The 15638-nt window shown below is 62.6% G+C and overlaps 1 protein-coding gene across 3 annotated transcripts in view; it reads left to right on the top strand.

The window, feature by feature from the left end:
- STARD8 (StAR related lipid transfer domain containing 8) overlaps positions 1 to 14578 on the top strand; it is a 53502-nt gene extending 38924 nt beyond the window's left edge. For 2 of the 3 annotated variants that reach the window (XM_082061642.1, XM_082061644.1), the window contains 13 exons: positions 3142 to 3213; positions 5110 to 5191; positions 7008 to 7071; positions 8095 to 9446; positions 10523 to 10696; positions 11183 to 11342; positions 11584 to 11782; positions 11918 to 12128; positions 12257 to 12371; positions 12728 to 12943; positions 13368 to 13585; positions 13695 to 13871; positions 14212 to 14578. In XM_082061642.1, the coding sequence (XP_081917768.1) occupies positions 3142 to 3213; positions 5110 to 5191; positions 7008 to 7071; positions 8095 to 9446; positions 10523 to 10696; positions 11183 to 11342; positions 11584 to 11782; positions 11918 to 12128; positions 12257 to 12371; positions 12728 to 12943; positions 13368 to 13585; positions 13695 to 13871; positions 14212 to 14329 (3158 nt within the window). In that variant the 3' untranslated portion in view covers positions 14330 to 14578. Of the gene's footprint in view, positions 1 to 1162; positions 1633 to 3141; positions 3214 to 5109; positions 5192 to 7007; positions 7072 to 8094; positions 9447 to 10522; positions 10697 to 11182; positions 11343 to 11583; positions 11783 to 11917; positions 12129 to 12256; positions 12372 to 12727; positions 12944 to 13367; positions 13586 to 13694; positions 13872 to 14211 lie in introns of those variants that run through there. The other variant, XM_082061643.1, reaches the window with a different exon arrangement.
- The last annotated feature ends 1060 nt before the right edge of the window (positions 14579 to 15638 follow it).

Here is a 15638-nt window from a genome sequence, read left to right as displayed (position 1 = left end):
TTCATCCTTTTCTTCCACTTTCACCGCAAGGTGAGAGGCCGTGGCGCGGGCTGGCAGGTGCGGGCGCGGGGGTGGGTTCCTCCGCGCTGGGGCCGGGTGGGTGCTGGAAGGCAGGACTGATCCTCGTGTTTCCCCGGGAAGCGGGCGCTGTGTCTGTGTGTGTGTGCCGGAGCCGGCCCGCCCGCTCCTCCCGCAATACAATTCCGATGGGATCATTTCCGTTGCATTTAAACTGCAGATTGCAAAGATATTAAGTTACTACAAGCTCACGAAAATAATTTACTGACCAGAGGAAGCAACGAGACCCTCTTCCCAGCGCCGCTGAGGGGTGGGCGTAGTGTGTCATGAGCCTTTATTAGACATCAGGGTATCTGCACATCTAGATACACAGCTGTGTTGGAAACCCATCTCCATCGCTGCTGCTTGTGGCTCTTCTGCCCAGCTTGAGGCAGCGGAGGGTGCCCAGGGCTTGGACTGTCCCCGGGCACTGTCCCCGGGGCTTGGAGGGTCCCCAGGCAGTGTCCCCAGGGCTTGGAGCATCCCCAGGCACTGTCCCCAGGGCTTGGAGGGTCCCCAGGCACTGTCCCTGGGGCTCGGAGTGTCCCCAGGGCTCGAAGCATCCCCAGGCACTGTCCCCGGGGCTCGGAGTGTCCCCAGGCACTGTCCCTGGGGCTCGGAGTGTCCCTAGGCACTGTCCCCAGGGCTTGGAGGGTCCCCAAGCAGTGTCCCCAGGGCTTGGAGTGTCCCCAGGTAGTGTCCCTGGGGCTCGGGCGGGATCTCCAGCAGAGGCAGCAGGCAGGTTCTTGTGCTGCCCATGGGGGTTTGGGTCCCCTGTCACCTCGTCCTGGCAGTGAAGCTGCCGGGAGGTATCAGGGTGGGCTGGGGACATGGCTCATGACGGGTGACCCCGTGCATGGTGTCCGGCCGTGGCCCAGTGGGGTTCAGCCCCATTCTGGGTGTTGGGCAGGACTTTCCCTGCCCGTCTGTGTCCTTTCCTGCGCTTCCCTGGGAAAGTGCGTCTGCGGGAAGCGGGGTGGGAGGAGGACGCTGACGGCAGCTCCAGGCACGGATGCGGACACGTGGGAACCTTCTCTGTGCCAGCATGTTGGTGTCCCCACTGGGCTGGGCAGAGTCCCTGCTCTGGGTGGACTTGTTCCCGCTGCGGGGGCTTGAGGGGGACGCAGGACTTGCTGCCGGGGACAGAGCTGGGGACCCGGCTCCAAAGAGGGGCCAGGAGAGGTTTGGTCCCCCTGGCCCCCCCGGCAGCCCCTGCGCTGGGAGGAGGCGCGGGGGGAAGGAAATGTCGTGCTCTGGCTCCTGGTTTCCAGCGGGCGATGGGCAGCAGAGCTCAGTCCTGCGCCGGAGCGTCCTGCCGCGGCCCCGGCTGCTCCCCACGGCGCGTGGCTGTCCCCGCGGCGCGTGGCTGTCCCCACGGCGCGTGGCTGTCCCCACGGTGCGTGGCTGTCCCCACGGCGGGTGACTGCTCCCCACGGTGCGTGGCTGTCCCCACGGCGGGTGGCTGTCCCTGCGTGGGCTGCCACAGGGCTCCTCTGCTTCCCCGGGCCGGCTGAGCGGTGCCCATCGTCACCCCAGCCATGCGCTTCTGCCAGTTCAGCCCCTGCTCCGTCCCGGGTAAGCCCAGCACGTGGGGGACCGCGGACCAGTCTCTCCCCGGGGATGGCGGGCAGGGGGATCAGGACATTATGGGGCAATAGAGGGCTGGGACGTTGGTGTTTGTGTTCTTGGCTGGGGACACCCTGAGCTGCAGCCTCTGGCTGTGGTGGCCGCGTGGCCAGTGACCGCTGTGGGCAGCTGGGGGGCTGGCATGTGTGCTGGTGGGGCTGAGGGAAGTGCCCATCCTTGAACCCAGCCTGCCCCTGGATCTGGAGGGATCTGTTCCCGGGCTGTTCAGATGGAGTCCTGGTACCCCGGCGGGCCGGTCGCCTTCCCCGCGGGGTGCGGGTGCCTGGGAGGGGTGCGCTGCTCCGCGGGACAGGGCGACCCGCGCAGGCTCCAGGGCTGAGCTCTCCACTGGAGTTACTGGTTTGGAGCCCCGAGGGAGGAGGGGGCAGGCCCAGGATTTCTGCTCATGGCACGGTTAAGGACAGCTGCACTGTTTGCACCCAGATGCAAATGCTTATTCCAGAACTTCTTCCCAAAACTTCTGTAGTATTTGGGTCCAAGGTTTTGCCTTGGTCCCGTCCTTAACTGAACTGCTTGTTTTGAGCACATTTTTTTTCCCTCAGCTGTAGCTTTGTAATTGGAAATGCAGCCAGAGCTCTGGGCTGAGGCTGTTGGTGGATGGTGATGAAATTGGCGTGTTTCACTGCGATCTGCTCTGGGTGGATCCCCCTTCAGTCCCGTCTGTGCTGGGTGGTGCCTCCGAGAGGGACGGGTGACACCCTGGGACTGCTGTTGCATTTTCTGCTCTTGAGGTCAAATGTTTGCCACCCTCGGCAGCGTGAAGCTCAGCAGACCGGCTGCTGACACCCGGCAGCAGCGCCCTGGGCTGCCTGAGCTTTGGGCTGTTTGCCATCAAGTTCTGTGAGTTTAAGACATTTCCCAGGAAACAGGGCTGGCTGTTGGATGGGCTCATCTGGGCGACAGCTGAGCCGCGTGTGAGGGACGGGACACAGAAAACCGTCAGGGTTTTGGTGCCTGCCAGGGTGAACATGGCTTGAGAGAAGAGGTGGGAGGAGGGGAGAGCAAGGCTGCTTTGGCAGGCTTTTCTGGAGGATGTTTGCAAAAGTGACCAGCCCTAAGCTTTGATGAGCTCTTTATTAAAAATAAAGATCTTCCTCTCTTGCCTGGCGAAGCGCTGTGTTTGGTTTAGCGGGCTCAGAAATGCAGTGTTTCATGGGCAGGTTGAGGCGGTGTACTGTGTCCTGTCACTCCTGTGTTAGCGGCTCCTCTGTGCCGGGGGCGCTGAAGCGGGCAGCTCAGCTCCCTGGGCAGAGACGCTCCGTGCACGGGCATCGCTGCCCCGCAGCCCCCGGGCCCTGCGGCTCCGAACCTGCGGCCGCTTGCTCCTCAGTTTGTGCCCGTGGAACGCGGGCCCTGCGGGAGCCGGGGGAGCAGCTGCTGCTGCGGGAGCGTCGCTGTGCCGGCGGGATGCTGAGCTGGGTCTCTGCTCTCTTTCAGAAATCGAAGCCAGGAAAGCCTGCGAGTGGCTGCGGGCGGCGGGGTTCCCGCAGTATGCCCAGCTGTACGAAGGTGAGAGCCGCCTCTTCTGCTGCTCCCATCCCTGCCCTGTATCTCAGCCAGATTCCAAGGGGGCTGCGGGGAGAGCTCACAAAGCGCTGGGAGAGGAGAAGGTTGTTTATGAATTATATGAGCATATGTTAAAACTTCAAGCCCTGGGACTTGGCCGTGGCCTGGCCAGCCAGCCCTGCTGTTCACCCTCCCGCATTCCTGAACTCTTCCCCTTCAGGCTGGGCTGCGGGAGTCCCCGGGGCGGCTGCTGGGCCAGGGACAGGCAGATTTTGCAGAGCCAGCGGCTCCTCAGCGCTCCAGGGAGGGTTTGCAAGGAGTGGGAGCGCAGAGGAGTCAATGTGGGTAAGGTGGGGAGCGTTCCTCCTCCCTCCCTGCGCACACGTCCTGCCCTGCCCCACGTGCTGTTTGGCAGCAGGTCTGTGCTTTCCGAGCCCCCAGCAAGCGGTGCCGGAGCAGACGGGTCCCCACGGCGCAGGGGATGCGCAGGGCCCTGAGGGTCCCGCTGTGGCTCTGGGGATGGGTCTCTGCTCCTGCTCAGCTGTGCTGGTCCCTGCGGGGGGGCCGGGGTGCGGGGCCGGGACAATAGCGGGAAGCCGGGTGTCCGCGGGCTGCGGCCATGGCCATTGTTCGACCGGGCACTTCCACCGCCCCCCACAACACGTGCGCGGGAGCCCGGCTCTTGCCCCCCGGGTGATGGCTTTACAGGCTGCCTGTTTGCCTCAGGTTGCTATTTTAGGGGACAGGCTCCCAACACGGCCACGTGCAGGGACCGGCTGGATTCACCCAGGGGAGACCCCAGGTGTTGTCCCCAGGCAGTGCCCACAGCCCGGGACGGCAGGAGCGGGTGCTGGGTGCTGCAGTCTGTGAATAAACCAACACTTTTCCCAGCCTCTCTGAGCAAAACTTTCCACATCCTCCAAGTGTTTCATTCTGTTTTTCTCCACAGCTGTCCGGGTTCAGTGTCCCCTTGGTAATTGCACTCAATAGCTTCATTAACAGCTGGGCTTAGGCGCTCGTGGTTAGTGGTCCAGGTCCTCCATCGCTGTCCCAGCAGAGCTGAGCGCACAGAGATGAGCGGGGACGTGGCTGGAGGCCTGTGGGCACCTTGCCACCCCCCAGCTCACCTGGGACGGGCACTGCCCCGAGTCCCTGGGCACACACCCTGACTGCTCCTGCAGCTCCTGCCCCAGCCAGCGGCTCTGCCCCTGCACACCCAGCCCGTGGCCTTTGAAACGTGCGGGGGGATTTAATTTGATGCTAGGTTTACTGTAGCACTATAGTGGTACGACTTTATTGCCCCAGGGGACTTCTTAGCAGCTCCCAGCTCAGCCCAGGGGAGCTGAGGGGCTTTCTGGACCCTGGGGATCCATGTGAGCAGGGAGACATTAACGAGCAATCAGTGCATGTGTGATGTGTGGCCTTGAGGAGCACCCAGCTGTGTCTTGGGCAGGGAGGGAGGTGGCTGCTCTCCCCAAACCACCGTGAGGTGCTGAGGGGAGGAGCGAGGGGGTCCCTGTCCCCCTGCAGGGGGCAGCTCCAGCTGTGCTCAGCTGGGAGCAGAGCGCCGTGGTGGCACCTGCGTGGGCGTGTGAACGTGCTGCCAAGGGCTGGGCTGGGCTTCTGAGCCAGCTCATCTCACTGAGCGCTAAAGCCAGCACAGCACCCATCCCAGCACCCACCCCAGCACCCGTCTGGGTGGCAGCTCCCAGGGGCAATGCAATGTCCCAGACCTCCTGGCTTCTTCCAACTCATGTTCACGGCCCAGAATCCTCCCACACCTCTCCCCCCACTCTCCATCCTCAGTGTCTCCTCGCAGCATCCCCTCCCGCGCTCGCGCTGGCCCTGTGGAGCTGCTGCCTCGGGATCGACGCTGATGTTCCTCTTTTCCTTCCCCAGACTCGTTGTTCCCTCTCGACATCAGCTCTGTGAAGAAGGACCACAGCTTCCTGGACCAGGACTCCCTCAAATCCCTGTGCAGGTACCGCTCGGCACCAGGAGGCTGGATGCGCTCGCCTTCGGAATCGGGCGGCGCTGCTGGGTGGTGCCAGGGGAACAATGGCGTTTCTATTGTGAACGTGTAGAGCTCCTGGAGAACAGAAATATTTCCCAGGAATAATTCTTCTCGTGGTGTGACTTTCGGGCTGTGTTTTAATTTCGCGCTTGGGTAACTGTGCTGTAGAGCTCGGTTGGGGTGGATTGGCCAGAGCTGAACTGTAAAGCAGCAGAGGTGCAGAGAGACCCGGAGCTGCTGTCCCCACTGCCCGCGCTGTCCCCACTGCCCGCGCTGTCCCCACAGCCCACGCTGTCCCCTGCCACCGCCGGCTGCCCTGGGGACACCTCTGGGCCGTGGTCCCTGGGGGAGGGAGCCGTGTCTCCCCGGGTGTGTTTGATGTTGCTGTATTTTGCAAGGATGCTTCATGATGTCTCTGAGAATGAAATGGAGTTTGGAAACCATGTCGCTGCATCAGAACGAAGGGATCTTGCTGGGTCCTCGGTGTAAGGCGGGTTCAGGTCAAAGTGCCTGTGGATGAAATCGTGTTAGTGGACGGAGTTTCCCTCGTTTGTCAGGTGTGAGCCTCCTGTGGAAGAGAGAAAACACCCAGCGAGGGGTGTGCTGAGACCGGTGCTGTGCGAGGGGCTCCGTGGAAGCTGCACGCTGCTAATTAGCGCTTTGTGCAGGTCATTAGGAGCCGGGGGTGCTCCTGCTGGCAGTTCAGAGCTGTCAGCCGGCGCTGGGATCCGCCTGGCGCGGGTGAGCTGTGCCGCCAGGCCCCTCCGGTTCTCCCACAGCCGGCGGCTCCTGCGTCCCCACGCGCTCGCTGGCTCTGGGTGACGGTTGTCACCGGTACCTGGGAACACAGCCGCGTGTTCCCAGCAGGACACGCTGCTGCTGGCAGCCTGGGACAGAGAGGAACGGGAAGGGCTCTGTCACTTGGTGGTTCTCCCAGCAGAGAGGCTGGGCAGGTGCTGCCCTGTGCTGCTGAACAGGAGCTCCTGTTCTCCCTCGCCATGGTCCCAGCAGGGTGGGAGGCGGTGAGAGGTCTCTGGCCATCCCTCCCCGTCTGAGCTTTTGGTTCCCTTTGTCATTGCCTGGCTGGCCACAGGAGCCTGGAAGATGGTTCTGCTCTAATGACCTGAGCAGGTTGTCCCTGCCCGTGCGGGGTGGCTGGGACACAGCGCAGGAGTGTCCCTGGCTCCCCCCGCTGTCTCCGGGGTCTCTGAGGTGGCCCCATGCAATTTTTGCCTAACAAAAGGTTCTAAAAGGACGCTGGAAAGTGCAGCTCTTCAGGACGCTGGGTCCCCTGGACATGTTCTCCCGGCACACGTGTGCTCCCGTCCGCTCCCTCTGCCGGCCGCGGTGCCTGCGAGCCTGCCCAGGCTGCGCTGCAGGACCGCGCTCGCTCGGCTTCGGTGGGGTCGCAAGGGGGGCAGTAGACAAATTTTTGGTGAGATGTCCCTGAGGTTTGTGTTTTGGCTGTGCAGACATGGTACTGGCATGCTTGAACAAAAGTCCTCGTTTTAGTGTTCATGAAGGTGCTGATTAAAGTGAACTAACTGAAGGTTCGTTCACTTGTATAGAGAAAATGGAACAGGACGTGACGCTGTGGGCTGGGGAGAGGGGAAGGGCCTGGCTGGGGCCGGTCCTGCTCTGCGTGTCCCCGATCCCTGGAGCCGCAGCTGCTGGCTGACAGGTGACAGCAAACAAGGGCTCTCAGACAGAAAAGGCAAAAAGAAGAGCCCCGTGGCCCCCCGGGGACCAGGACTGGGGTAAAGCCTCACTTGTTGTCTTGCAGGAGGCTGATGACCCTGAACACTTGTGCCTCCATGAAGCTGGAAGTCCACTTTCAGCGTAAACAGGTATGTCCTGCGCGCTCGTGGGCAGGCGAGGGGCTGGGGAACTGCGCAGTGGTGGCAGCGATTGGTGTTCAGGGACAACACCCGTGTGCTTGGGCTGCCCCGGGCTCACAACAGCTCCCAGCACTGCCCGGTTGTTTGTTCCACTGTCACGCAGGACCGGCACGGCGCTGGCGCTGCCCGGCTGTTTGTTCCACTGTCACCCAGGACCAGCACGGCGCTGGCGCTGCCTGGCTGTTTGTTCCACTGTCGCGCAGGACCAGCACGGCCCTGGCGCTGCCCGGCTGTTTGTTCCACTGTCGCGCAGGACCAGCACGGCGCTGGCGCTGCCCGGCTGACTGGGCGGGCGCCTGCGTTTGCCCTGTGCCCCCGCGCAGCCCTGAGGCTCTGGCAGCAGCAGTGGGACCGCAGGAGCTGTCACTACGCAGCGACAGCCGTGGTGGCTGCGCAGGGCTGGGTCCCTGCAGCCACAGCTTCACCTCGGGGGGTTCTGCTGAGCTGCGCTCAAAGACCCCCCAGCAGCATGTCTTGCAACAATTAATATTGGCATGTTAATAACAAAAACTCTTCATTTCCGTTAATGAATAATCCATTCAAAATGCACACCAGCTTGGTGTTTAGCATATAGAAATCATTCCATGAATGTAACCCTGCTCGTTGTGACTGCCCTGTTTCAGCCTGGGAGGGGATGCTGCCCTGTGTCCCTCGCTGCCCTGCGTCCCTGGCGTGGCTGGGGTTTGTGGGGATGTTCTGCAGGGACGTCCCCGCTGCCCGCGAGCTGTCCGTGGGTGGCCTGGAGCAGCACTGTCCCTTCCTCTGTGCAGTGTGGCCCTCAGACATGGCAAATTGCTGCTTGGTGCCTCCTGGAGCCCTTCATCACCAAAGAGGACCGGGATGGGTTTAAGGGGACGTGCTGTGACTGTGCCCTTTGCTGGGGTGTCTGTCCCAGGAGAGCGGGGCGGGAGGACACACAGACCCTCTGGGACTCTGACTGATTCACTGTCCCCTCTTGTCGACCACTTGCAGAATGAAGACTCTGAGGAGGAAGACCTGTGCGCCATCAGCGACCGGTGGGCTTTCCAGAGGGACAGCAAGAGGTGGTCGCGGGTGGGCTCCGTCGACGTCCTCTCGCAGGGCTCCGAGGTGCTGAGCTCCACCATGCCGCTGGCGTCCAGCCGTGAGAGTGTCCTCACCGACCTCAGCACCAACCCAGAGGCCACGTCCCTGCACAGCAGCGGCAGCGCGGGTGGCACGCTGGGCACCGCAGCTGCGCCCCCCGGCCCCCCGGCCCCCATCCGCGCCAGCGCCGCTGCCGTCGCCGCCTCCAGCCGCAGCCTGAGCGAACGCCCTGCGCCCGAGCAGCCCTCCGGCCGCCACGGGGGCTCCAAGGAGAAGCTGAAGAAGCGGCGGTCTCGCAGCTTCCTGAAGAGGATCGAGTCACTCCGAAGGAAGGACAAGGAGAAAGCTGGCCCAGATGAGAAGGTGGCCCCACACAGCAGCATCACGGCCACACCAGGATGGGGCACCCTGAAGGCTAATGGGGACCTTGCAGCCACCAAGGCCAGTTCCCCCAAAAGAGGGATATCTGCCTCTTTCCATGGCAAAAAACACTTCTTCTCGGTATCGTACAGGACTAACCGCTTACTGGGTGCAGGCAGGAGCAAGGTGGGCTCTGACTCGAAACGCAGTGGGGTCTACCTGGAGGACTACGACACGTCGGTGACGGCCAGCGGCGACTGGGCTGCCGGGGACCGCCCGTGCCGGCAGCTGTACCGGGGGGACTGCTTGGTGTACATCCCGCGGGACCACAAGCCGGGCACCTTCCCCAAATCCCTGTCCATTGAAAGCTTGTGTCCCTTGGGCGGCAGCTCCCTGACCCACTGGAAGTCGGGGGCCGTGCCCGTGGGGCTGGCGGGAGGCGGCGGCAGCATGGAGGGCTCATCCTCCCCGCGGGGCTTCACCTGCCGCCGCCGCGGCTCCTGCAGCTCCCTGGGCAGCCGCCTCAGCGTGTACGACAACGTGCCCGAGTTCGGCAGCAGCGAGGATTTCTGCAAGGAGGACGGGGAGGTGACCTACGAGAACCTCGACGACATCCTGCAGCACATGTGGGGGCTGCAGCAGAAGGTGGAGCTCTGGTATAAAGCCATCTCCCCCGACCTGGCTGGGGAGGAAGGGGCTGAGGAGGAGGAGGAGGAGGAGGAGTCGGACTCGGGAGGGGAACCCTCCAACCTGCACTTCGAAGAGCGGTCCATGTCGGATGTTGGCACCTCTGCCAGTGACTTTGACAGCACGGGCACCTCCCTCAACGAGGCCGAGGAGATGGAGATGCGGGAGCGGCGGGACTCGGGGGTGGGAGCATCACTCACCAGGCCCTGCAGGTGAGCGGGGCTGGGCTGGGGAGGGGTCCTGCACTGGGGAGTGTAACCCCAGGCACCAGTGTGGGTTGGGGGTTGACCTGCTGGAAAGCAGCATCATAGAGTTGTGGTTGACAACAGGGTAACATGAGCCAGCGATGTGCCCGGTGGCCGATGGTACCTGGGGGTGTGAGGAAGAGTGTGACTAGCAGGTCGAGGTGAATCCTCCCCCTCTGCTCTGCCCTGGGAGGCCCCAACGGGGTCCAGTTCTGGGCTCCCCAGTTTAGGAAGGACAAGGAATTACTGGAGAGAGTCCAGCAGAGGGACACAGAGATGCTGAGGGGTCTGGAGCATCTTTGTGCCGAGAAGGCTGAGAGACACGGGTCGCTGGTGCACTCTGGTGGCTGCTGCCTGCTCCTGCCTGCTGCTGCCTGCTGTGCGCAGGCTGCCACCTCTGAGCGGGTTGTCATTTACTAATAACAGGTCTAGATGAAGGAGGTGCTTGTTTGCAGTGTGCTAGAGCTCTCTTTGGCTTTCCCTAAGAAAACTGCAGCCGTTGCTGAGTTCTGTGACTTTTCTAGCCCTGCTGGGCTGATGCTGGAGGGTGATGTGCCTGCACGCAGGTGTGGAGGGATAAAGACGGGTGGACTTTTCTTTAGCTGGGAATGTCCCTTCTGGGCTTGGGGATGCACTGGAGCAACTGGGCAGGAACAGCACAGACTTGGGAAGAGCTTAACAGGCTCCCAAGAGAGCAGCACCTCCTTGGGGTGTCTTTTGTTCTCAGGAACACAGGTGTTGGGGATGTCTCCTTTGCCATGGCATTGCTCTGCATGGTGGTCCTGTAGGCATGTGTCACCCTGAGTGTCTGGGCTCCTGCCAGGGTAACAGCCCTTGAATGAGCTCGAGGTGCTGGCTGATTCAGGGCTGGGAGGACTCATTAGAGGCAAGGCAAAGTGTCACTTGTGCTCTCCCTGGCACCCTGTCACACCGGGTTTGTGAGCACCCGGGGAGGACACAGCACCCCCAGCACTGGGGTGACGGGCAGGGAAGGGCCCTTCCCCGGGGTCTCCAGCTCCACCATCACCAGCCTTTCCCTGCAGAAAGCTGCGCTGGCACAGTTTCCAGAACTCCCACCGGCCCAGCCTGAACTCGGCCTCCCTGGAGATCAACCGCCAGTCCTCTGCCCAGCTCAACCTGCTCCAGAAGTGCTCCCTGCTCCGGCTCACGGCCATCATGGAGAAGTACTCCGTGCCCCACAAGCAAGCCTGGACATGGTGAGCCGCTGGGGAGGAGGACGGGGATGGTGACCCCATGGGCTGTGCGGGTGCTGCCCCTAGACCGGGTCCCATAGCCTGGGGCAGCTTCAGTGTGCAAAGTGCTGGAGAGGGAGGGGAAAAGCCGAAACCAAAGCTGCCTTTGCTCTGCGTGCCTGTGGGCATCTTTGCAAGTGTGAGCGGGGGGCTGACGCTTGAGGTCGTGGCACCATCTGTGTCCAGGAGGGATGCAGGCATTTGTGGGGCATTAAAAATGCTGCAGCAATGTAAGAGCAGGACAGCGGTTTCCTTTTGTAGCCGAGCATTAAAGCGTATTTTGGCTTAATAAATGAGTTGCAGTTCCTGCTCAAAAGCTGCATTGCTTCCATTTCAAATGTGGCAGAGCATGTGTGTGCGTGTGTGTGTCACCCGGGCCCTGCTCCCCCCTGTGCACTGGTGCTAAGGGAGCTGTTTGCTGCACTGACGTCTGTCTGTCCCACCCCACAGGACTGTGCCCAAGTTCATGAAGCGGAGTAAAGTCCCCGACTACAGGGACAAGATGGTCTTTGGCGTGCCACCCATTGTGAACGTGCAGCGGACGGGGCAGCCGCTGCCGCAGAGCATCCAGCAGGCCATGCGCTACCTGCGCAGCCGGTGCCTGGACCAGGTGATGCCGCCGCTGCACCGCATCGCTGTCATTTGGGGAAAAAAAACGAGCTTTCGGGGGTCCTTTTTGTTCGCCTCTCGTGGCGCTTGGCTGTGGTGAAGCGGGAGGGTGAGATTGTCTGTGGGAACGCCACTCCCACAGGTGTCTCCTCTGGGCTGGGGACCGAGACCTTTGGGGAAGGGGCTTCCTCGCCGGTCCTGCCCACTCTGTGCCCAAGCATCAACCTGCTGTTCCCCGACAGGTCGGCATCTTCCGCAAGTCCGGGGTGAAGTCCCGGATTCAGGCGCTCCGGCACATGAACGAAACCAGCCCCGACAACGTCAACTACGAGGGGCAGTCGGCGTACGACGTGGCGGACCTGCTGAAGCAGTATTTCCGCGACCTGCCTGAGCCCATCTTCACCAGCAAGCTGACGGACACCTTCCTGCAGATCTACCAGTGTGAGTGCTGGGCTGGGGGTGCGAGCGGGGGTCTGCTGGCGGGAGGGATCTCTGTTCCTTTGGACGGGGCGGTGGGGCAGGCGGTGGCCTGCGGGGACGGACCTGCTGACTGGTGTCTTGGCCCCGCGCTGGCAGTCGTGTCGAAGGAGCAGCGGCTGCAGGCGGTGCAAGCGGCCGTGATCCTGATGCCGGACGAGAACCGGGAGGTGCTGCAGACCCTGCTGTACTTCCTGAGCGACATCGCCTCCGCCGAGGAGAACCAGATGACCGCCGGGAACCTGGCCGTCTGCCTGGCCCCCTCCATCTTCCACCTCAACGTGTCCAAGAAGGAGAGCACCTCGCCCAGGTGAGGGCTGCCCTGGCTCCCCAGCCTCCCCATCGCCCCTTCCCTGCTGGGATGTGCTGTCACACAGCCCCGTGCTCTGCTGTGCAAGGGGGTCCCCAGTGGTGCCAGCCCTGCCCGCTCCCCTGCAGGGCGATCCACAAGAGGGGCACCATGGGGAAGCCTGACCAGAAGGACCTCAACGAGAACATGGCTGCAACGCAGGGGCTGTCCCACATGATCACCGACTGCAAGAAGCTCTTCCAGGTGGGTGGCTGTGGCATCTCCACCCCGGTACTGCCCTACCCGGGTGCTGCCAGAGGGAGATGTGACCTCGCCAGCAGGGTGCGGGTCCCGAGGCGTCAGTGTGGGTGAGATAAGGGCCCCCAATCCTCAGCGGGACGGCTGCCGCTGGTCGGGCAGCCCTGGGAGCGCAGCTCAGCTGCATCTCGTGGTGCTGCAGGTCACAGGCTGCAGGCCGTGTCCCATGGGAGGCTGTGTCCACCCGTCACCCCTCCTTGGTGGCATGAGGAGTTGTGGTTTTCTAGCTGCCTAGGACCACTCACCAAGTCCCCGTAGGCTCCATCTGGCTTTCTGAAGATCTGTGTGCTCTTGGCTTGTAGGTCTCCCACGACATCTTGCTCCAGCTGAGCAGCTCCTACATGGCAGCAGATGCTTATCCCCATCCCCTGGCTGACTTCGTGCGTCAGGGGGAGAGCAAGGATTTACACTCCTACTTTGAGCAGAGTGTCCAGAACCTGCTGAAAGAGTCATCAGAGAAATTCAAGGGGTGGCTGAGCACTCCAGGGCCCCTGAACACAGAGCTCTCCTGCAAAAAGGTAAATGCCACTGTATGGAGGGGGCTTGGAGTCACACAGGGAAACATGTATGGGGTCACCCCTGGGTGCCACAGGTGCTGCAGGCACCCGCCAACCTGCCAGCAACCTCGGCACTTGTTCTTTTGGGTGAGGAGGGAGCAGCAGCCCCTTCCCTGGCCAGGGTGGGGGCTGAGAGATGGGCAGCTCTGGGCTGCAGGGTGCTCGGTGCCCAGCAGTCCCGCAGAGACACCCCGCTGTTGTTGGCAGAGGAGCTGTGCCTGCATCCAGCCCTCTCCAGCAGCCAGAGCAGCTGCCATCCCGCCTCCTCATACAAGCAGCTGTCCTGGTGCTGCTCCGTGGCAGTGGGAGCCATCGGTAAAGCCGCTCGGGGGGTCAGCACTGTGGGAGTCCCATGGACCACCTGATCCCTCTCTTGGCCCATCAGGTCGGGGACGGGCACCCACTGCGCTTGTGGAAGGTGTCCACGGAGGTGGAGGCCCCTCCGGCCACGGTGCTGCACCGGGTGCTGCGGGAGCGTCACCTCTGGGACGAGGACCTGCTGCAGAGCAAGGTGGTGGAGGCGCTGGACAAGAACGTGGAGGTCTACCACTACGTGACGGACAGCATGGCCCCCCACCCGCGCAGGGACTGCGTGGTGCTCCGGTGAGGACAGGGAGGGCCCTGGGGTGGTGGGACCTCCCCGGAGGGGTGAGCAGGGGCTGCACGGGGCTGGGCGGCAGGGATGGGACTGAGGGGACCGCTGTGTCCCCAGGCGCTGGCACACGGACCTGCCGCGGGGAGCCTGCCTGCTCATCTCCATCTCAGTGGAGCACGAGAAGCTGCCGGCAGAGGGAGGTGTCAAAGCCGTCGTGCTGACGTCCCAGTACCTGATGGAGCCCAGCGCCATGGGCCGCTCCAGGGTCACCCACATCTGCAGAGCTGACCTCAGGTGAGGAGGGGCCCGCGGGAGGGTGGGGGAGGAGCTCACCCGCTCACCCTGCCCCGGGGAAGTGGGACTGGGCTGTGGACAGCGCCAATGGCACTCCAGTTGTCATTCTGGGCTGGCACAAGCCAGCTTGGGTCACAGACATTCCCCTATGTCACCACATCACTGTGGCTGGCGGGGGGGCATGTTCCCTTTTCTGTCACATTGCACTGGTTCAGTGTCTCGTCATCCATCGCAGGTGGAGCTACACTGGGTGCCTGTCCTGGAGCACAAAGGGACACCCTGCTCCTTGTCCCCTGCCAGGGTCCCTCCTGCCCACTCACCCCTCCTGTTCCCTCCCCAGGGGCCGGTCTCCCGAGTGGTACAACAGGGTCTTTGGGCACCTCTGTGCCATGGAGCTGGTGAGGATCCGCGACTCCTTCCCTGCCCTGAGTCCCAGCGGCCCGGAGACGAAGATCTGAGGTGCCAGGAGGATGCTCAGTCCTGTCGGACGTGGACTTGCTGGTGGATCCGGAATGGGCTCTCGGGGGGAGCGTGGCAGGGGAGGCAGGGACACGTCTTTATGTGTGTCCTTGTACCCTGGGCTGGGCATCCCCATCCCACTGTCCCCGTGCTGCCTTGGCCGCCCCGGCACAGCAGAGACAAAGCTGTGCAGCCCCTAGTCCCCACCAGAGGGGTTGGGAAGCACAGAGAGGGGCTGGGGGTGACCTCGGGGGACAGGGTGGGGCGCAGTGGGCCCCACTGTGCCAGCTGGAGTGAAGGTGCGTGGGGAGAAGCGGGAGAAGCGAGCAGGGAGGTCGCAGTGCTGTGGTGGGAAGTGAAGGGTGGGCAGCAAGGGGTGTGTGGTGTGCACGGTGTCACCCGGCAGGGACCGCCAGGGAGGCAGCAGCAGAACCTGTCAGGTAGTGAGAGGCGGCGGTTCTGGGAGTCGAGCAGCTGCACACAGATACAGGGCTCTGCCCCGAGTGCCAGCCATGCCGAGTGGCAGAAGGAGCCTGTTGGAATTACCTTTGGTGCTGAATTTCATAGGAGAAGAAAAGCCCTCTGGTCCTGTGCCTTGCTCTTACCGGGCTAAAAGCCCTCTCTCGTGCACGGGGCTTTGGTGGGGGTTGGATGAACCATGTTCCAAGCCAAGCCTGTCCCTTCAAACCAGCATCCCCAGCAGCTGGAGGGGCAGGACACGTCTAGAGCCCTGGGGCTGGTTATGCAGAGGCACCGTGGGCAGGAGGAGGGACACGGCGGGTGCTGCAGCTCCCCGGTCCTGCTGCTGTTGGGGCTCCCCGGCACTGCCCCGGCTCAGTGGGGCGGTGGGACGTGGGGGTGTCCCTGCCCCCAGCTGTGGAGCTGCCTCCCCAGCGCTGCCCCTGCAGAGACGCCCGTTCCCTCCCCATCCCTCCCCGTTCCTCCGCGGAGAAACCCCCGCGGAGCTGAGCCGACCTGGTTCCTGCGCCCCAGCAGGGACCCAAGTCACCAGACCTCGTTCCAACTGGAAGGCAGCACGACCCCCACGCGGGAGCGACTCCCCGTGTCAGCTTCGCTGTAACACAACCTGGCTGTCTCCTGGTGAAAAAAAAAAGCAACCCAGCCTCTCTTCTGTGTTTTTATATATATATTTATATATATATAAAAATATAACTAACATTTGGGAGAGTGATCTTTCTCCTAATATTTTTTTAAAATGTTTCTTTTGTTCCTATCTATAAATACTTGTACAGTTGGAATATTAATATATAACGCTGGCAGTAGAGCTCAGTGCCAGGTGATGCTCAC

Source organism: Streptopelia decaocto (genome assembly GCF_964273445.1).
Source record: "Streptopelia decaocto genome assembly, chromosome: 10".
Taxonomy (NCBI): Eukaryota; Metazoa; Chordata; class Aves; order Columbiformes; family Columbidae; genus Streptopelia; species Streptopelia decaocto.
Note: the sequence above shows the minus strand (reverse complement) of the source record. Positions and strands in the feature narration are given on the sequence as shown.